Source organism: Protomyctophum parallelum (assembly GCF_964188405.1).
Source record: "Protomyctophum parallelum genome assembly, chromosome: 7".
NCBI classification, from domain to species: Eukaryota; Metazoa; Chordata; class Actinopteri; order Myctophiformes; family Myctophidae; genus Protomyctophum; species Protomyctophum parallelum.
Window position 1 is genome coordinate 21,868,477 of NC_139705.1, and position 22,591 is coordinate 21,891,067.

Genomic DNA, 22,591 nt, shown 5'->3' on the forward strand with positions numbered 1-22,591 from the left:
GACAAAATGCCTAAAATATCCATGCATTTTAAGACTGCTTAGTATGCATGACATAACCACTTAAACTGTTAAGTTTACCGAAGCCCCCCAGGGGTCTATACTTGGTCCACTCCTTTTTCCCCCCTCAGTCTACACCAAATCTCTACACAGAAAATAGCCAATCTACAAGCTCACAACAACACCATGTGTTGTAGACTTGTACATTCTGCTATTTTTGCTGAATGTTCACCCCAGAGTAGGGACACAAAGGGTTCATATGGATAAAGTAATGGTTTGGAATTCATACTAAACACTAAACAGAAGTGTTCTCTTTCTTTATCAATATTTTTCTAACTTTTGAATAATAAATAGATGCTAAATAATGGTTTCATTGAAACAGTATTTACCCACATCAGCATTCCCCCCTCGTCCTCTGTTTGATTACACAATAAACAGTCTAAAACAGACAAAAGAGAGCCTATTCGCTTTAAGCCTTAAAGCGAACAAGCTGCTGCTGAAAGAACACTGAGGAAAAACAGCTGCTTAGGTCACAGATTAATGAGGAAGGAAATTTAAATGCTGATCAAGAAAAAAAAAATTGAACAATTTTGCTCTCTTCTCTACAAGAGAGCTGATGATGGTGAAAACTCCCAGCTGTGTCTTTGCACCCACAGGCCAAGAAGAGCAGAGATTAAAAGCCTGAGAACGAGGAGGGGGATTTCTTTACCACAGACATGAGGACATCTTGCTCAGTCTCTGGTGAATTTTGACAAAGAAGAGACTCTCTGGCGGGCAGAAACCTCTTATTATTGTTATTTTTAAACTTTTTTGGTTTTTGTTTTTTTTTCATAAAAATGAATGCCTTTTACTTGATCACAGCGTCACACAAAAAGTAGCAAATCAGCAAGCATGAAACATGCCACGAAGCACCGTTTTTTTTTTTAGCTTGTAGATCTGCTACTTTTGCTGTTTTTGAATTTGAATCCTGAAACCAAGGTAAGTCTTGGACATATTACAGAGGTTAACCTTCCACACGACTGAGAGTGACGATAACATGTAAATAGAAGGGAGTAAGGGACATTGCATTGATAATGCACTGAACGATGCAAAAGGGGAGAGAGAGAGAGAGAGAGAGAGAGAGAGAGAGAGAGAGAGAGAGAGAGAGAGAGAGAGAGAGAGAGAGAGAGAGCGCATTAGAGTATCACTGACCACAGATCTGTGTCATCCTCCATCCCACAGTTGTCTGTTGTCTGGGTGTCGACTCTGTCGAGATAGGCGTCAAGTTCAGGGAACGGTGTTCGGATCCATTCCCTGTGGGCATGGCAAGTACAGGTCAGCCTCCTTTCTGCCATTGTCCATATTCTGACAGGCAATTAGAGAAGACAGTGCTGCGCCTGCTACAAGAACCCAACAGCAGCACATTGTTAAAAACATACTTTTATAGAGACAGAATATGGAGTAGGCTACATTGGAGGGAATTCATAACAGAGGGAGAAAAGTCTTTGCAGATGGAAAAGGTTTAAAGATTTAAAAAAACATCATCACCAGCTGTAGTATAGCCTACTCCACTGTGCTGTCTGACACTGAAGACCAGTGTTTCATTAATAAAGTTTGCAAAAATTAAGGGGATTTTCCTAGGTGTGGGATATCAGATCCATGCAGTTTCTATACATTTTTATCATTGAACATCACAGCATAGTCTCTAAAAGTGCATTCTTCCTCATGCAGTGTGCTGTATAGGCAGACAAGGCACCAGCAGGGGAAAAGGAAAATGAGAGGTTTGGAAGCAACAGGAAAGCCGCTATGAGAACACATTCCAGCCAGACCCCGCAAGAGACAATAAGGGGTGGGACGAAATCCTATTTAAAATCTGTAATCTTGCCCCTGGATCGGGAACGGGCCAAAGTTTGTGCGTAGTTTACCGAAATGGGACCTACGAGGAGACGCAATTTGTGAAGTTCTCAAAGCGGAAGAAGTCTGGTCATGTTCCAAAACTTCTGTTTCGTGTTCTCGGGTTTATCAGTGCAGATTCTGGGCACAGATATACGCGGCTGCTCCTCCAGTGCGCCTTCCAGCCACCGGCGACATGGCTGCGTTTCCCCGGTTAACTCGAGTCATCTCGAACTGCTTTGAACTTGTCGCAGATGTCACGGATTAATGAGTCATTGAGTCCCGTCTGTTTTTATCGGAGAAATAAAGGAGAATTAAAGAAAGACGAATCCTGCCTGGACTTGGTGGGAGCCCCGTGTCGTGTGCGTAAAACACTGGTTGATCCGCAACGAAGAGACTGGGAAAGGATGTGAGATTTCTGGATTTTAAACAGCTGTTTAGTTGAAGGCTTTTAGCTTCTTCTTCTTTGGGCCAAAAGTAAATGGTTCGGTCGTGAAATGCTGACGCGGGTGTAGCTGTGTAGGCTTAAAAAAGTATTTTTCTTTTCCTTGGAAAGAGTTAGGGCCGGGGCTACAAACGGATACGAGACTAGACTATCATGGGAGACATACATTTGTCTACTTGAAAACGCGACTGGAAGAATATAGGTAATGTATCAATCCGGCTGTTAGTTTAACGTGATTTTTATGTATTTTATTTATAATATGTTATATAATACACAAAGTAGTTTGTTCTGTAGCCCAATTCAGTGTAAAATTACCTTTAGCAAGTGACTCAACGTCCACGTGTTTCCAGAACAGAATGTCAGCAGCACACAGGTGATAATTAGTGAGTCAACCGGTGCTGAAGTGAGTCTCTACCTGGCTGCTCTTGAAGAGGCGCCAACTAAAGACAGCCTCAATTAATATTGTCTTTTCTTTTCTTTTCTTTTCTTTTTGAGAATTGTATTGTCCACAGATTAGAACAGATCAACTATACAGCTGTATAGGCTATTGCATATTCCGTTAGCCTGATAATAATTGTGTTATACAAATTATCCTCTCTTCTCAAATTGTTTTAAACCCTTGTTGATTAAAATGTTTATGCCATACATAAAGACAGATGTAATTGATGATATTTTGTTTTTTAATATAATATCCTGTGCTTTTTGGGGACATAGGCCAGTACTATCATCACTTACACTTGCTGTAAGAGGAATGATGATGATGAGCTGGTTTGCTGGATAAACTATAAATAAATTATTTTTTTAATCAAAATATTTGCTTTAAGATAAGCTAAAGAGGCTGCAAGGGTCAAGTTGCTATAAATCTATCTCACTATAATTGTCTTTTCTCTTAAACCCCATCAAACACACATGGACCAATGCAACATGTACATAAAAGTGTGTGTGTGTGTGTGCGTGTGTGTGTGTGTGTGTGTGTGTGTGTGTGTGTGTGTGTGTGTGTGTGTGTGTGTGTGTGTGAGTGTGTGAGAGAGAGAGATAGAGAGAGAGAGAGAGGCAAGGCATGATGTTTCAGGTGCTAGGATATCAATACAATATTTTATCAATATACTCTACATACCCCATGGATGTACTATACATACCGGTACACACACACACACACACACACACACACACACACACACACACACACACACACACACACACACACACACACACACACACACACACACACACACACACACATATGCAGTTTAATGGCTATGTATCTGTGACATCAAACAATATCCCTCTTCTCTCAGGTCTCATTCCAACACAGCAAGAAAAGAAAAACCAAATGACCAAATCAGCTACACCAGTTTTAACAGTCAAACTATAAGCATAAATCATTATCAGCAAGAAGTCTGACGTTCACAGCTGTAATGGGCACTTGGGCAGCGCAAAAACAAATGGACTTGTACAGAAACCATCTGTCGTCCTGTGTCTTAGACAGAACTTCCAGTGCATGTGAGAGCATGCTCACAGTAGCTGAGGCATAAAGCTAAAAGCCTAGCCTTGTCTATGCAACGAAGATGCAATCAGACATGCCGGTCTGTCATCACAGCAAAGCAGCCAGTCACAACTCACAACAGTCAGAGGATAAAAGATTTAAAGTTTATTTACTAAATGACATAAAACACACACTAAATGTGAATATTTTTGGATAGCTTGCCACCTGAGACGCATGATTGTGTAATTTACATTTGCTTAATAACCACATGAACCCTATCGTCCCTATTCTGGGGTGAACGATTGACAATAGTAGATCTACAAGCTCACAGCTTGTAGATCGGCTATTTTTTGGCAAAGGGATTTGGTGTGTACTGTGTAGAGGGGGGAAAAAAGGAGGGAGCTTAGTATGACCTGACCCCTGGTGTACTTGTTTCCAGAGAAGGAGCCAGATGAGGCCACCTGATGATGCAGTCTGTAACCCCCACCACCACCACCACTAAAATACCACACATCATCCAGATGGAATGAGAGATCTCTCTCCCCAAAGTCAAACCTATGTAGATGAGAGGAAGAGATCACAATGGTTCTCCTCCATGCTGGGGCAGCCCCTTTCCTCATGGGTCACGCCGAGTGTAGCATTGACAGATATGAGACAAACAGGAGAATGCAGAGAGGGAGGAAGTGTGTCGGAGACTAAGGTTGTCAGTGTGTATGATATAGGATGTGATTACGGCCCGTTCTTCTACCCCCAGGATCCTAACAGAAGATAATGTAATGTCTGGAAACATCCAGAAAAAAAAACAGTTTATGCCCCCTCCATCGAGAATAAGGCGATTGTGTGTGGGGGAGCTGTGTTTATGTTACTGCTCCGCTGGGCCCACAGATTAACCACCGCTGACATGAACGCTACATGATACAGGAAATAGCCTACTTAGTCTTTCTTGGTAAAAATATGTCTTGTGGTTTTAGTATGTTTATATGATCTGTTCTCATAAGCTTAGCTGGAGTCCAAAAACAGTTGCCCGACAGTCGACCTTTCATCCTATATGTACTGTATGTAGACTGTATGCCAGTGGTTCTCAAACCTTTTCATGTCAAGGAGCCCCATTGGCCGCAGACAAATATCTGAAAAGGTTTTGTGCCAGGGACCCCCTGAAGAGAAGATATACATTTCATTATTACATTATTTTAAAGTGCCACGTTGCAAGTATTTACATGTAAGCCAGTGTATAAATGGATTAAAGTGATGGTGACACAATTTTAACTACTTTTGCTGGGGGCCCGCTGGAACCCCCCCAAAGGAGCCCTGGGGGTCCCTGGACCACAATCTGTGAACCACTGGTATATGCAGTAGATGTTGCATGTAAAATAATACACAAATGTAGCTAAGGCCTATTTACATTTTGTAACTAAGGCCTAGTCACCTAGATGAACGTAACTCAGCAAGAACATACTAGTGATGTCTTGATTTGACGCCTAAAAAATCATTTGGCAGAATGTTCTCACAGTGAAGCCTGTATGTCAAAAATATATTTTTTTTAATCACACACCAAAAGTAGTACATAACATTTATTGGCATCAAACATCAGTGTGTATAGTGTATACTCTTCAACCAGTAGGCTACTGACGTAAGTTGTTGTGACTCGCTCATTACTAACCCTGTCCCTAACCCTAACCACACACGGAAGCCATGTAGTCGGAATGGCGGTGTCCCCGTTATGGTTGATTACATTTTAAAAGTTTCCTGTAGTTTGTTCTGGTTTTTTCAGGCAGTTAAAAGCCAAAGGCGGACTTTCCTGATTCTGTGCTGATGTGTGGAATTTCAACAGACAAATACCCTTGTGTGTTTCATGAGTTACCGTCATTTGTACTGTAGGAAATGTGTGTTTATCATCGTAGTTTCTATGGGAGCTGTTGACGGATGTATAATGATAGGGCAGTCAGAAGATCCACACACCGTCCGTTGAAGATGCACATAAATATGCCCAGACGGACAATTTGCATAGCTACAAAATAACAAATATGTTTTAATGGAGAAGAAGGAAGGGAAGTTTGCACTCTGTAACTCAGCTCCCAGTAGAAAATGTATTAAAAAAGTATGACAACGTTTCGACCACTGTGGGTCTTCGTCAGGTCTGAGCATCATATTCTTATCATACCATTAATAATTGTATAAACCATATGATCCTTATCTTACATCTTATATGAACAAATAAGACAGATGTTTCTGCCTTTTGAAAATCCTCAGTATCATACAATACTGAGCCATATTGATATACCAGATATTGAAAATAACGTATTATTATAATCGGCAAATCAGTTGACTGATTATTAGTCAACAATAATACATCACTACATCCTGCCATCTATTACCACAACTACGTACACACGCACGCACACACACACAGTAAACAGATCTTATCACCAGTAAGACGCGGCGAGGTCGCGTGCACGGCACGCATCCGCCTGGGTGACAGCAGACTGCTGGGCGAGCACTGGCGCTTTGGAATGGGGGGTCAGATCAACATATTCGCCTGGGTGACAGCAGACTGCTGGGCGAGCGCTGGTGCTTTGGCTTGAGGGGTAAAATCTTAATTTTCGGGCCTGTTGAGAACTGTTGAGTTTTCGCCGGCTGCCAGGCACGGCTGCACTAATAACTTTGGGGCAGGCCCGTCTAGAGTGTAAATGGACAGGTATCAGTCAAAAGGGAGACATCGAAGAGGAAGGATGGATGGGGAAGGATCAACATATGGAATGTCAAGACCGGTCAGCTCCATATATGGAGATCTAAGGGTTTGAGGTCCGATGTAGAGTATTGATGACATCAGTGATCTCCATATATGGGCTTAATATTGATGACATCAGGGATCTCCATCCCTGATGATGTCACGTGCTCCATCCCTGATGATGTCAACGTGGCCGTCACACTGACGGGAAATGCACGATTCCATAGTTAACTGTGACCTTCAGTCGCAATAAGAGCACTACAGTAGAAGGACTATCATAATTACAAAATACAACCTTTGGAAAAATACATTTGATTATCTGGAGTTGTGTTGTTTGGGGGGGGTATCACGGTTTCCCCTCTACACGGTACCAAATCTCTTCGCCACTTAATGTGTTGACGTTGAGATGCCCAGAATAGGGATGCACGGGTTCATGTGGTTAACTGTCGACTATTTGCTAACATCAACGTTCATATAAACGCAAATAAGGATCATATTCAGGGTAATGTGCACACTTGAAAAGTGAAAAGAATTAAGCAAATTTGTCCTTGAGTATTGAGAAAAAGGTTTGAACTTTAATAGCTCTGACAGAGGTGAGATCAATCTATAGCATCGTGCTTTCAAAAGTTGAAAGCCAACTTTCCATCTCTCTTTTTTATTCACTTCATCAGTTAAACCACCGCCCAGACCGTTACGCTACGGCCTGGGCCAGTTAAACCACACTTGATTATGTGATAGTTTGTTATCACGTTTGGATTTCGAAAGTCGTACGTGACTTGAATATTCTGTTTACTTGCAGAGTTTACAGTATGCCATTATGTGATTATCACAAAAATAACACTCACCCCACATACCATTGTGATTACTCAGCTATTTCATATGCACAGATTACTGTATTTTGCCGTGTTATCATGCATGAGTTGAGAAACAACTTCCCTTATGAATAGATCCCGGGTTTGGAGAGGATATACTTCATGCTATGTGCTGCAATGTGTCAAATTATGAAGTTATGCAGAGTTAGAATGGGCTTTCTATCACGGCACGTGAGAACATCCATGTCTTTAGATGTTTCTGTAATCATTTAAGTTCCTCATTCCAGTGATAACCCTCCTGCCCCCGTTCTATTTTATCTGAATGACTTTGAACATTAGGATTATGCAACATTAGCACATCTCTGCGTCGAAGTGGCAGAATACAGTGTACTGCACTGTGAGTCCACCGGCTTTCAAAGCCCTCCTGCTCGTGTGACCCGTGGCAGCCGGGGCCCAAACAATGTGCAGACCTGAGTCTGGCTAGCCAGCGAGGGTGCGGCCCCTCAATGGCAGGAAACATATCCATCAATATTTACTCTGTGAGCAGGGCAGCCTAGGATCAGACAGGCCTGGAGACTGGGTAGCATGGGGCTACAATACACATGGTCTCTCTCTCTCTCTCTCTCGTGCGCGCATATGCACACACGCACGGGCGCACGCACACACACACACACACACACACACACACACACACACACACACGCAATCAACATAAACACTAAGTGGCTGCTTGGGAAGAGTGGCCTTTCCCTAAAGCCCTCTCTCCCACCCACCACAATTACAGTGACGGCAGACAGGCGGGGTCCCTGTCCTGGCACAGTGTTGTTTTAGCCCTCATAGCGCCCTCCGTTGGACTGTCATGGTTCTGCTGGGTGCTCGCTGCTGTCATGTACACATGACACCAATCTGAGAACCCATTGTCAAAAAATAAAGGTAAAACGGCGCTCTCTTTTCCTTTGAACTTGACATAGTCAACAGTCTGTCTCGAGAGACTTGCATGGCACACTGCCGCCCACCCCGCCACCACCCCTTTGTAATATCAACCACACCACAGGTTATAAATTGAACATTCACAGAGATTGTGCCACCATTATTCTAATGACGGCTTAAGCACTTTCAAACATATTCAAAGAAGTTGATTGATTGATCTTGAAGCTTGTCAATCGGCTATTATCACAGCACAACACCATCATGCGACGAAGCATACAGGGCTTAAGTTAAGTCACATTGATTCTAACCATGCCAGTTTGAATGATGCCAGTTGTCCTGCTGTGTTACAGAGATGGGGAGCTCTACGCTGGTTGCAGTACTGCTGGCAGGAGCACTGCTGTGGAACTCTGCTGTCCATGCAGGTGAATTAAAACGCACATACACACAAGACAAGATGTGTGCAACACTCAGCCACACAGCAGAGATGGCAGTTGCATAAAGCTGCCACTTAACAGTAAATAAATACTGTAGCATTCCACCCATTCCAGTCAACCTTTAATTATGCATTTCAGACAAGTATGCAGCTGTCTGTTTCAAAGCATGTGTTGTGGGTTTGCGAGGCTGTATCCCTTTTTGTGTGTGCTACTTGTGAGCTACTTGTGAGTACGTAAGACGTACGTACATACCTACGTGTGTGTGATGTGTGACTGTGTTGCTTGTATTACTTGTTTGTGCACATGACACTTTGTGGCTACTGGCTAGGTGTGACCACTTTAGTCTGTGTGTATGTGTGTGCCGTTTGTTTTCCCTACTGTGGGTACACAAGAGAGACAGGCTGGCACACATCTGCTATTGGGAACAATAGCAGAGAGGAAGTGTGAGTCTTCCTGCTGTGCCAGTGAGTTTAGACATTCCTAATTTGTTATTTCCCCCCCAAAAGCACCTTGATATTATTCCGGTTGATATAGTCAGGTCCCTTCTTAAGTCAACGAGACTAAAGGGATCCTAGTACCAAGATGCTTCTGAGAAAAGGGGACTCGAGCCGAGGGTGGTTCGGGGGTGGGTGTCGCTCTCTCTCATTCTATATTTCCTGTCACACACTCTCTACCGCTATCTTTTCTTTTCTTCTTGCTGAAACCTTTATTCTTTCTTTCATTCTCTCTCTCTCTCACACACACACACACACACACACACACACACACACACACACACACACACACACACACACACACACACACACACACACACTCACTCACTCACTCACTCACTCACTCACTCACTCACTCACACCACACCAATTCACCAAAAATACCTTTCCTGGTTAACCAAACAGCCACTGTATAGCCTTGCCCTTCTCTGACAATATCATGCAGCTGGCAGGAAATGTCGTGAACATATCTCTCACTATTACACTGGGGTTTCCCCTCCAGGAAGTTAAAGGTCCCATTACGAGTGTACGTATTATACTCCTGATCCATGTAAGAAAGCTCTATAGAGGAACTGTTTTGACTTTTGAACTCATCTCTTTGTAACTCATTTTGTCTTGGCTCATCTAGATGATTCATCAATGGTGTCATCGTCAGAAGGTAGGGGTGTGTGCGTGTGTGTGTGTGTGTGTGTGTGTGTGTGTGTGTGTGTGTGTGTGTGTGTGTGTGTGTGTGTGTGTGTGTGTGTGTGTGTGTGTGTGTGTGTGTGTGTGTGTGTGTGTGTGTGTGTGTGTACAATAATTACTGTGTGTAACTGTAGTCAAGTTAAAGGTGATGTAAGTGAAATTTTTTGCCGTTACAAATAATTTAGTATAAGTTACAGGGTTCTCCCTGTCTCCCCAGCTCTTTAGTAAACAGGAATTACATGTTCAGGCAGGTTTCATATTGAAAAATGTTGCTAGGGGAATATAGAGCTATTTAACACTTAATAAAACACTTACAGCACCTTTTAAGTCAAGTCAAATGTATTTATATAGCACATTCCATGACAGCCGTAGAGCCGCCATATGATGTGCTTCAAAATACACAACAACACACTTTAAACTTAACACGTAAAAAAGAGATATGTTTGTGATACGTGTCATAGACCCTAACTCAGTGAAAGAGAACTCTATTTGTATTTTGTTCAAACACTGAGGGTGCGCGTTGTCCCCCCAGTCCCCGGAGACGAGGACAGCGACAAGCTGCTGTGCGCATGTGAAAACGAGAAACACACATGCGTCAACGGGACCTGCAGGGGAGACATCTGCTTCTACACCAGGGTCTACGGTTACGAGGAGCGAGGATGTTTCTCCCAGGTCAATTACATGGAGCAGTGCTTCACGTCCTTCGCCAATTTCTACGTCCACTGTTGCAAAACAGACCAGTGTAATGCCTTCACCACGGCGCCTCCAGATCCAGGTCAGTGCCTAAAAGCAGTGGTTCTCTGTTCCACCATAATATTTCATCCATGTTGGGTCAGAACCCTAGTCACATTATCACTCGCTCTAGCGAATGGCTGGTCCTTCAGGTTCCTCGTGCCAAATCTGAACTGGGAAAGACCGCTTTAAACATTAGTGCATCTGGATTTTGGAACGTCTTGCAACGAGACCTGAGGCCGATTCTAAAAACGCCTTCTAAAACCTAACCTAATGTTTCTAAAAACCTTCAAATTCTTATTCAAAAATGTAAGAAAATGTATTATGTTGCTACATGTAAAGCAACAACTAATGAGACACAGAGCTAGCTAACGGATTCAAATGTATTTCCATAATAGCCGTTCATTACTTGTATGCAACTGTTTCAACTGATTGTTGTAAACATGTTCTCTTTCTTCGTTGTTCTTATGTTATTTATATGTGTAATCTCAGCATCATTGTAAATGAAGGTCTCCCTCAATGATCTCTCTGAGAATTTTAAATAAAGGATGAATGAATGATCAATCAATCGATTCATTAATATTATATATCATGTTATATTATTATTAAAATCTTGTGTTTTGCCAATTAATTTGGGTCCCACTTGCAATATCCTCATGGCCCACCAGTGGGCCTCGGCCCACACGTTGAGGATCACTGACCTGAAGCCTCTCATTTAGATAAGAGTTGCCTTCAATTTGCAGAAGTGAATTAGTACCATTGTGGGCCCCATTAGAATGGACCATGTGCATAACTCAGCATCCTGGATGTGTACCATTAGGGCCGTCCCTTTCCGAGCACGCAGACCTGTGTAATTCAGTCTTAAGCCCAAACCACACCAAAGGGTCGCGTTGGGACAAAACGTTTTTTAAGGTAAACCACACCATTGCATTGCATTTGCATTGGTGTGGTTTACCCAACGTCCCAACGTGACCCTCTGCACACGATTAACCACATCATGCCTGGTGTGGTGTCCCTATTTTTATTTTATTTTTTAATCAAAATGTTTCACACAGTTAAAAAAGAAATGCAGATCTCACAACGTGCCCCCACATTGAGCTTGTTGATCGGTATTTTCAAATAGCCAAAGTGTAAAATGGGCCATAAGTGATTGTGATCTCTGGATGCCTGGAGTGAGGCTTCCCAATGAAAAATCAGTAAATGCTGCCCCCTTGTGATCGGTTACTGTAAATGTAATTTCAAGCCCACTTATTGGACTGAAGCCCAGTCCATAATGATATGGTATACCACTTTGTTGTCCAGTTTTAAAACAATATTATTCCCTACAGCTTCCTCAAGATAAATAAAGGAAAGATTGTGAAAGCCTTTTACTATCACTAGACACCATCTATAGATGGTGCCCAAAGCGTGGGCTAGGGAACAACACTGAGGCGTTCTTGTGCATTTATAATCATTTAAAATGTAGTCCCCTTGAGTATTTTATTTCATTTATTTTGTAGTATTTATGACTTTGTCCTCTTTATTTAGCCTATCTATTAGGAGCAGTGGGGACGTGCCATTACGGCACCCAGAGAGCAGTTAGGGGTATAGTATCTTGCTCAGGGGCACTTCTGTAATTAGACTAGGGTGGGCATGTGTCAAACTGGCGACCTTCTGATTACCAGACATTCTCTCAAGTCTCTGCCCACTCAGCTACGGCCACTACAGCTAGAATTGCCACCAATTTGAGTCATTTATTCCCGCACTGATTAGTTAAGTCTTTCTGGGAGAACAGCTTGCATTAATAGCAGTGCGGAGGCTCTTGTTCTTTGAATACATAAGATAAGAAAGCTTCTCTTTTACTGGGTTCCTATGTTGTGGTGGGCGGTGGCAACTTCTCCCATCCTCTCTTTTCTGATAAATTAATTCTGATTCTATCTGATAGGGTCCTCTTCTTATTGATTGATTGAAGTATTTATTAACAGTTTGCAGAATTACAGTACATTTCAAGCACAACTCCATACAAAAACTGTTAACTGTGGACGACACCATAAAGCATTACACTTGTTTACAATAGGGTCCACCATTTTCAATTCATCAGAACATTTAGAGCTGTCCGTAGGTGCCCTTTGAGAGCGGTTTTGCATGTCTTAATGACTGTTGGTAGTGCGTTCCACATTTTGGTGGCATAGGAGCGAACTCTGTTACCTCATCAGACATGGCTCGTGGGTTAATAGGTGCCGCATTAGTCAACTCACTTTCTGCAGACTACATGTCAGTAGAGGTAGATGAGCTGGATGTGGTTATGTCTCACCTGCCAATTTATGTACACTACCATTTGAGATTTATGGGTCAGATGGAACAAAAAAAAGATAATTTACCAAGCTAACTAATATGGCTCTAACTAGCATACATGTCCAGACTCCTGTGGTGGGGCGAGGGGAGGAGGGGCATATTTGTGCTTTGTGTTCTATTAAGAATATATCTTCGACCCAAAAAGAAGAGAAAAATAACATCTTTGGCACCAGTGCCCCCTCAGTTACAGACCTGTAAGGGACCATTTGGTTCCTAACTATTAATCATCTGGAACCCCCCTCAAGGACCCAATGTTGAGAACCAGTAGCCTGTACCGCCTGTGCTTAGGGCCGACCCTGTCTGTGCTCTCAACTGTGCGTTTATGTTTGTCCAGCTGGAACGACACCTCCCGAAACTGGCGGCTTGGTACTGTGGGTGGCAGTGCCTGTGCTGGTGCTGGTCATCGTAGCGGTGGGCACGTGTGGCCTGGTGCTGTGGCTTCGAACGCGGCAGACACACTGCAGACTGGGCAGCACTGACGACCGCGACCTCACCATGATTAAGGTCCCAAATGGGGACGACCCGACATATGGGGTGAGAGCCATTAGAGAGACACATTAAACACATTAAAAAGTTCATAAAAAGGCAGGGTACTTGGAACCTTTCTTATTTATGACTCACTTTATCTGTGTTTCTCTCTACCTCTCTTCTCTACGCTGTCCGTCTGTCTGTTTTGAATATGTAGGACATCTATGATGAATTCTGCACATCGGGCAGTGGGACAGGACTCCCCTATTTGGTGCAAAGGACCATGGCCAGACAGATATCACTGGTGGAGTGTGTCGGTCAGTTGATTTCTTTCATTGGTAGATAACCAGATAGTGAATCAACCACATAGTCAGGGCATCCCCAGTCAGGTTCCATCTGCAGCACTTATCTCTCTCTGCACTGGGTTTCCTGTCTCTATTATTAAAATATTAATACAAATTTTTAAGAAATGACTCATACTGTATATCTTATGGGAAGCGTCAACGATACGCAAGAAATTTATTTTTCATAATGTTTTGTTACTGTTCTCTGTAGGTAAGGGCAGGTACGGTGAGGTGTGGAGGGGAACATGGATGGGGGAGAGCGTGGCAGTGAAGATCTTCTCCTCCAGGGATGAGCAGTCCTGGTTCAGAGAGACCGAGATCTACAACACTGTACAGCTCAGACATGACAACATACTCGGTACTGAACACAAATAATTCTTCATGACAATACACTCTCCTGTTTCGCCAAGAACACTTTACCTCGTTTTTCTCTCCACAACCCGCCTTTGCCAGAACGAGGAAACTGGATTAATGTAATTTAATCCAGTAATTTAAAATATTTCAAAATAAATATTTTTTTTCCTTTTTTTTACTCACATTTTTTACATGTTAGACAGCCTACATACAGATCCGACGTGTACGCGGCTCGCGCGCTTATTTGTCCTTTTTCTGCTCAAAATGAGACAATCTAGGATGTTTAGGACCTTATAAAACTTGAAAACAAGCTAAGCTAATGATGATGCTGCTCCTCTTAGAGCAACAACAACAACAGCTGTGGGGGCTACACTTCCTGGTTAGTCCATAGGGCTCTTCTTTGATTTTTCACGCATTTTTCTGGCACCGGCGCCATGATTTCCCCAATGCATAAACTGCATCACCCAATGCAGTTATGCTGTGACACAAACACTTTGTTTTCTTTTAGGTTTCATAGCCTCCGACATGACGTCCAAGAACTCCAGCACCCAGCTGTGGCTTGTCACGCACTTCCACGAGCTGGGGTCGCTCTATGACTTCCTGCAGTACAGCAGCTTGGACCCTGAGAGCTGCCTGAGGATGAGTCTGTCTGTGGCCTGTGGCCTGGTGCACCTGCACACAGAGATCCACAGCACCCAGGGCAAACCAGCCATCGCCCACCGAGACCTGAAAAGCCGCAACATCCTGGTCAAGAGGAATGGACAGTGCTGCATTGCTGACCTGGGTGAGAGAGCGCTGGAGAGGGGAAGGACATGGAAATGGAAAATTGTAGAGCATGTTCATCGTTGTTGTTGTCATGGAATCTGTGGAGAATCCATTGGATGATGTCTTGAAATGCAAAACATTCTTGTGTTTCTGCTCTTTGTTCTCAGGTCTGGCAGTAATACACTCTCAGTCCAATGACTATCTGGATGTGGGTAACAACCCTCGTGTGGGCACCAAGCGCTACATGGCCCCCGAGGTGCTGGATGAGACCATTCGTATGGACATCTTTGAGTCCTACAAGCAGACGGACATCTGGGCCCTCGGCCTGGTCTTCTGGGAAATCACTCGCAGGACCATCGTCAATGGTACCTACTACTAGCCAAACTAGCCGGCAGAAATGTCTTTTCATTATACTTCATCAACCCTTAGAGTCCCTTGGAGGTATAAAATAGTAGCTCACAATACAATACAAGCCCACAATGTGTCAACATGCAACATGTCGTGAGCTTGTAGATCTGCTATTGTCTGAAATGCAAGCACACAAAATCAAACGCATACATACATTTTTGGACACATACTGTCATCGCCATGTCTATTTGTGCTTGACAGCAGCACAAGTGAAGAAAGAAAAAGAAATAAATAGCACAATACTTTTTTTGGAATTCATGGTATTTTTTTCCAGGATCTCTTGGTTTATGGCAGTGGTTTCCAAAATATGTATTCACCCAATGACTGTCGATCCAAGGGAGAGAGTCATTCCAGATGTGCTTTTCGTGGGGTCTACATGGATCCATGGATGTCTTATCCATGCATTCAAGCACGTGATGTTGAAAATGTGTCATCTCTGTCACGGTGTCTCCATGTCTCTGTTAGAGTATGTGTAGGAGGCAGTCAGCCTCAGCTCTCTCCGCGCTCCACTGTTTTCCTAGCTGGCTATTCGTATGCTTGAGTTGAGTCTGTGTCTGCCTCTACTATCCTCTCCAATGATTAGCTCTTCAGTAATTATAAACAGTCTTATCTGGTGTCAGCACTCGCTCTCACATAGTCCAGATGCCCGTGTGAACAGACACATGCAGATGAACATGCACACGCGCGCACACACACACACACACACACACCCCCCCACAGACGCATGCATGTGCGTCAATATATGCAGCAAATTAATATAGACCCACACACACAAATGCGTGCACGCTCCAGCACACACACACTCAGCAGAGCTTGTAGGGCTTCATCCCAGTTCAGTCCCCAGGGAACCAGTATCTTTCCCCGCTCTCGTTCTGTCCAACATACTTTACAGAACTCCCACTTCAGCCTATCAGGAGTTATAACGTGTGCTATTTCAGTCCGGCAGGCTGTGAAATCTACATTCTGTTTATACACAACGAGGAGATATACATAAACAGGTCAATGCTTTTTCTCAGTTTGATGATTATTCTCTCAAGTCTTCATATTTCATGCCGAACTCGCTGACACAGTGTCCACATTTATTTCTCACCAAATCCTCCTCCCCAGGACCGATTTTCAGCGCGTAACGCCGATGTGCAACCGAGTATAAATCAAGCATAAGCCAGTTCTGTCAGACAGTTTTGTCAAGATAAACCATGTATTGCAATGATGTTGCATTACATTTTGGCGTTGCGACTCTGCTCCTGTGATACTACAGATTGTTGACGTAAATGTGACACAAGAGCTGAGATCACTAACCTCCCTGAAGCAGAGCATAATATACAGAGTTATTACATGAAAATAGCTTTGAACCTTTCAAGGACATAAGTTAAGAAACACAGATGTCATACTTCATACAATCCTTAAAATAAATTCTCCACCGTGTCCCTTTTAGGGAATCCATAGAATTCATACAATGTACTGTAAATTGAAGGACTAAATGCCACAGGGAGGGGCTGGGGAGGTGGATGGGGTTTGATCACTGACAAGCTGCAGGAACGGTGCTGTGAGTGTGTAGTGTGAAGAGTGAACAGTGCTGCTGAAAAAGACCGCCTAGGATGAACCCTTGGATTGAGGGCGTATGTGTTAGCTTGTTTGCGAAGGAGATTGGACCGTAGACTGCCGTGACTGTTCTCGATCACTTCATTACAGTGGCATATGCTCTGTTCCGGACAGAATTTGAGAAGAAAAACGGTGGACACTGACTATTTGTTCTTTTCTCTTGTTTTAGGAATCGTGGAAGAGTACCGGCCTCCCTTCTTTGACATGGTGCCGTCGGATCCCAGCTTTGAGGAGATGAAGAAGGTGGTGTGTGTGGACCAGCATAGGCCCAGCCTGCACAACAGGATGCACTCCCACCCGGTGAGGCATCAGAGGACACAACATGCACACACTACACATTAAACCACTTAAACCCCATATACTTATATTTAACCAGGGTCGCCCAGACCTCTGTACTAGGTCTGTCTACTCCTTTTTACCCTCAATACCAAATCACTTAACCGGGGCGGACAATAGCCAATCTACAATGCGCCACAACGCCAAAGACGGTGGGAGAACCAAGACTTCCAAACTTCGACTGATTTCCTATAGGTTTAAGAGACTGTGAGTAGGACTTGTAGGAGAAGTGATCATGAGCTCAGATTATGACCGAATCTTTCGCCCTAAATATTGGACCCGGACCATTCCCCACAAGCTTCATTTGTTCCAAACATTCTGGTCTTTTTCAGACAGACAAATCGGGAGGAAATGATTACACAGCATGTTTCTGTGTCAGCCACATGCTCTCGAGATCTAGCAACAACACTTAATCATAGGACGTTCACAAGATCTGACATGCATGTAGAGTGACCGACAGTGCCCACTTTGGAGACCACGCACCACCAACCATTTTAGTGGCGGGGCATGAGATTGGCATTGCGTTATCTTGGTAATATATCAAGGATCTTTGGCAATGCATCAAGTTGTTAGCGTGTAGACTGGGTATTTTCACCAAATGTTCACCCCAGAATAGAGACGCTAGGGTTCAAGTGGTTATACTCATTCCATTACTGAAACGCATGCACATAAAATTCAAACGCAAATTATAAAAACTAAATCTATTTTAAATCCCATAGACCGAGGGGAAATTAGACTGTACAGTGATGACCAGACATTGAACCATATTTTATTAACAATTAGTATTATCATATTTGATATTGGAATTCATTTCAGTCACATGCACCCACAGGACACAGCCGTATAATTTTGCATTGTGTATAACATATATTTAATCTACTTTATGTCTCACACATAGAAGAATATATTTTGTGATAGTGTTAAGATACTTTAACTCTAAGAGGATACAAATGGAACCAAATGGACCAGCATAAGTAGCCTTGGGAACCAACCCAAGCCATGGGACACATAGGTTAGGAGGATATCTCCTGTTTCTGTAGCGTGAGGCAGCTTGATGTACAAGTACACCGCCTGGACATGACGCAGGCACTTACCCCTAATCCAACCCTTGATGCTGAGTGCCAAGAAGGGAGGCTTTGAGTACCATTTTTATAGTCGTTGGTATGACTCGGCCTGGGATTGAACCTCAGTCTCCCAGTCTCAGGGAGGACACTCTAACCACAATGCTACTGAGCTGGTAATGGACCCGTAGGAGTAACTAAATTAGCTAAATGATTGATAGTTAGGAACCAAATGTACCCTTAATGGGTTTGTAACTCAGAGAGTGAACAAATGGAGGCAAATGGGCCCGTCCATTTGTACACTCTCTGAGTTAAATGAACTCTCTGAATTTTACGGGGTAGACAGAGAGAAACCCCACCACATACAATACTGCAGTATTTGAAACCGTGCCTAACATCAACATTATTTATAATAATGTATGCATGGATTAAAGTTCTCAGTAACCATGACTGATTTCAGTCATTAGGATTCCATAGAAGTCAGCATGTCTTCTATGGCATGAAAATAGGCCATTTTCGGTTATTATTTCAAAGAGTAGTGGTCAAACTAGCAACATGTTCAATCTTCCAAGTCATAATAATCTCGGATATTTCATGAAAGCAAAGGTTAACCTTCAGGCCGACTTTAGCATAAATCTACAATTTATTCAACAGTCTGGCTGTATGTCTACTAAAACAAAATAATTATACATATTGCTAGTGTGTGTGAGGGCTCTTTCATGCATCACATATTAGGAATTGGCCTAACAATAGTTTTTCAGTCATGAGGTTTTATTTTGCTTTAATCCATGTGTATGTCTTTGTAGATCCTGTCAGCCATTGTGAAGATCATGAAGGAGTGCTGGTTCCAGAGCCCAGCGGCACGGCTTACTGCCCTGCGGGTGAAGAAGACCCTCTCCAAACTAGACCTGGATAATGACTACAGCATAGAGAAACTCAAACAGGACCTCTAGACCAGTGATTTTCTACCTTTTTAATTTCAAGGACCCCCCCCAGTTTGATATGTATTAGGCCCCCATCATGATTTGTATCATTGGGAACCCAATCTAAGCTGCAATATAAACTCCTTTGTGTTATGTTACATCATAGAGTTATAGACCCGTAATGCTGAATTCACACCAGCAGTGGTATTTTTACGCCACCTTCTGAAAAGCAGCGAGGTTTCAAGGGGAGCAACCGCCATTTTCTCCGCCATGGCAGGTGATGGAGCCAGCAAAAATGTGCAAAAAAGTGTTGACATTGAGAAAAGTTCCACTGTGTTGCTGTCCACAGTGGAACCGGACGTGCACATTTCATTGTGTTTTGCTAACGTCTGCACTACGGATATTCACGCGCAGCTGCTGTTGTGAATTCAGCCTAGGGATCCATTTGGTTCCTAACTATCAGTCATTTTACGTGGAGAGCCCCTGGAACCCCCTCCTCAAGGACTGTTGGCGGTGCCTGGACCTGACATTGAGAACCACTTCTCTAGAGAAGAGCACCAGGTTCACACAAGGACACAAGACTGTTTTGTGCCATCTTCATGCTGCACAAGGTGCATATGATTAGCCTATATTTCAGTTAGAGAATGCTGGCTGCAGCCACTGTGTTCTATTAAATCCATACGCATTCAGTACCACTGTCTAGACGCTCTAGCCCTCAGGGCCTTTCTATTTGTCCAGCCTACTTTTTATCTGCAATACCTCAGTCTATTGCCTTAAACAAGTTAATTGTCGTATGATGGACCCCTATTTCAAATGAAAAAAAAAATATTTTTTTGGTTTAAATAAAATTATCTAAATGTTATAATTTTACATGAATAATAGATTACCATAATAGTGGTGATTTGAAACAAGCTGTAGTCATACTTTTCTTTTGTACGTTTATAATGATTTCTGGCGAATTGAATTATACTTAAGTAAATTAACTACTCATTTAACTGGGGGCCTCCTAATAGTCCCCCAAGGACCGCTGGGTGTCCCCGGACTGCACTTTGAAAACCACTGCCTAAAACCAAGAATTCTGAGGACAAAGTCATCCCTTGGATTCCAGTAAAAGAATTTGGCAATTTCTTTTCTTTCATTATTTTTTCTGCGTCTGTTCTGCTGCCAAGCATTTGGATTGGCCGGTAATCCACCTGAAAGGCAGAGGCCTAATTGCTGGACTCTATTTTCCCACATATATGCCTACAATAAGTTTGACAGTAATGAGGTAAATTCCACTTTGAAGAGTTGAAGGGGCGGACAAGCCCACACAGTGTAATTGCTTATCTTCCTGTGAAAAGATGAGAGGAGGAGTACTGTATATCATCCTCCTGGACTTTGTCTGAAATTAAATTACATCTGCAGCGTTATAATTTAACTCTTTAGAGAGTGTACAAAATGGAAACAAATGGATCTGCAAGGGTAACTAAATTACCTAAATGATTCATAGTTAGTAATAGGAACCCAAATGGGACCCCTTTGTTGTTCTGTAACTCCCACAGAGTGTTCCATTTGTACATTCTCAGAAGTTAAATTAACACTCAGGATTTGATAGTGTGTAGAGAGAGACAGTAACCAACGTGATTTGGTTACATTTGTACGCCCTTGGAGTAACAAATAGATAAATGAACACGGTGGATTTTAATGAGTGAAAAGAAAGGCCCTGGTGCTGTGAGGGAAATGTCCTAAATCTAAATTATCTAATCAGAAATACTGCCAGCCATACTTGTACAACTAGTAACTAGAGATCTACACCTCCGATGTATACTGAGCTATTTGTATATATTCTAAGAACAGTTATGTTGTAATGTAGATTATTATATTAGTATTTGATGTAATGTAAATATGATAGCTTTTTTTGTATCTAAGATATTTGATTATCTTCTATATACACATTTACTTTTATATGTGCCACATAATTACTATTCCCATTTAACCATAACCCATCATCATGCAGTTTAGAAAATCGATTAAAGGGAAACAAAACAAACATCACATTGTATATATTGAATAAAGAATGTATTTCTCACATGCTGTTGCTGCTGTGTTGAATATGAAGTTACAATACTGTATGGTTGACACAGCCAATACTGTATGTGCAATTCTCACATTTTCCAATGGAGGTCATCAGAGAATAGTTAACCTGATCTATTTGCTTACTTGTGAAGTATAGCATAATTCTGCACTAGTGCACACACAGATGTCCAGTGGTGAACACAAAATGATGAAGACCATATTTTACTGGAATAGGCCTACTGTAGGACTTAAGTAAATTGTATCTGTATCTGTACTTTAGTATTTGTTTCAATGCAACAATGCATTGATATAAAACAAAATGTAGGCCTATTTAGGGTTAAAGGGGTGTGTGTGTGTGTGTGTGTGTGTGTGTGTGTGTGTGTGTGTGTGTCCTTAGTAAACTTGCATTACTGACAACAAGGCAGATTTTATATCCAGTACACTGCAATATGTGTGTATTGTGAATCTTTGTTTGTGTACATGTGCACGTTTTGTGTGTGTGTCTGGTTGTTGTACAAACTCCAGAGATATAATACTCCCTCGAAGCCCAGCCCGTCTGGTCAGTCGGATGAAGGGCTGGTTATTTTGAGGGTTGTTCAAGTATCATGAAGGCCAAACAACTCCCCATCGGAAAACGCGAGTCCCATCTCAATTGTCTCTCTTTCCCCCCTTGGCCCTCGCCATCGCTCAGCGAGACGCTTGGGGGTGAGACGGAAGGGATTTTGGGGGGCAGCAGACAGTGCACGGCTGAGGAAATGTGGAGATAAATTGGACAGGGCCGATAATGGACAGATATAAAGCCGCTATTGGAAACTAAGCAGACCCAATTAGACTTTGGGATAGGGCAGGCAGCAGTGGAGAGTAGTCCATATACTACCAAGAGAGGGCAGGTGATAACAGCAGGCACTGATAAAGTCCCCAATGCACCCCAACCCCAATACATAACGGCCTATCTATCTGTCCTCTTTCTGTCAGAGGTGGCGTTCTGCAGTGTACCAAATCTTCCATCAGAGGCATTTGATTCAAGTAGGCAGCCTAAGTATACAGCTATTTTTTTTTGGCTTTCACCTTTATTTTATATTTTTTATAGAGGGACAGACAGTAGGCTGACAGGAAATGGGGAGAGAGACGGGGGGGTGACATGCAGTAAGGGCCGTCAGGATCGGGAGTCGAACCGCTAAAAAAATAAAAAATAAAAACATTTCAATACCGGTCGCCTATATGATAACACATTGTGAAATGGGACAAATATTCTGCATAATTACTGAGTATACCTTTGGTACTTTAATATAAGTATATTTTGATTCAAGTAAATTTTGATTACCAG

General features: G+C 42.7%; 1 protein-coding gene across 3 annotated transcripts; it reads left to right on the forward strand.

Annotated features, from left to right (window-relative positions):
• Window positions 1-758: 758 nt before the first annotated feature.
• acvrl1 (activin A receptor like type 1) lies at window positions 759-21,279 on the forward strand. Of its 3 annotated transcripts, none has more exons than XM_083770029.1 (11): window positions 759-975; window positions 8,621-8,692; window positions 9,827-9,856; window positions 10,415-10,657; window positions 13,283-13,482; window positions 13,634-13,733; window positions 13,972-14,118; window positions 14,623-14,898; window positions 15,047-15,244; window positions 17,059-17,189; window positions 19,093-21,279. In XM_083770029.1, exons 2-11 carry the CDS (start codon window positions 8,623-8,625, stop codon window positions 19,237-19,239), a joined length of 1,542 nt encoding a protein of 513 aa, XP_083626155.1. In that variant the 5' UTR covers window positions 759-975; window positions 8,621-8,622; the 3' UTR covers window positions 19,240-21,279. The 3 variants fall into 3 exon arrangements, with proteins under 3 accessions (XP_083626155.1, XP_083626154.1, XP_083626153.1); XM_083770028.1 differs by lacking the exon at window positions 759-975 and adding an exon at window positions 1,855-2,278; XM_083770027.1 differs by lacking the exon at window positions 759-975 and adding an exon at window positions 1,856-2,516.
• The last annotated feature ends 1,312 nt before the right edge of the window (window positions 21,280-22,591 follow it).

Excerpts from the sequence above, each read along its gene's own strand:
- acvrl1 (XM_083770029.1), top strand. The coding sequence starts at position 8,623 with ATGGGGAGCTCTACGCTGGTTGCAGTACTGCTGGCAGGAGCACTGCTG. Across the intron at positions 13,734-13,971 it reads ATCACTGGTGGAGTGTGTCG|GTAAGGGCAGGTACGGTGAG; the intron begins GTCAGTTGATTT and ends TGTTCTCTGTAG. Across the intron at positions 14,899-15,046 it reads GTGCTGCATTGCTGACCTGG|GTCTGGCAGTAATACACTCT; the intron begins GTGAGAGAGCGC and ends CTTTGTTCTCAG.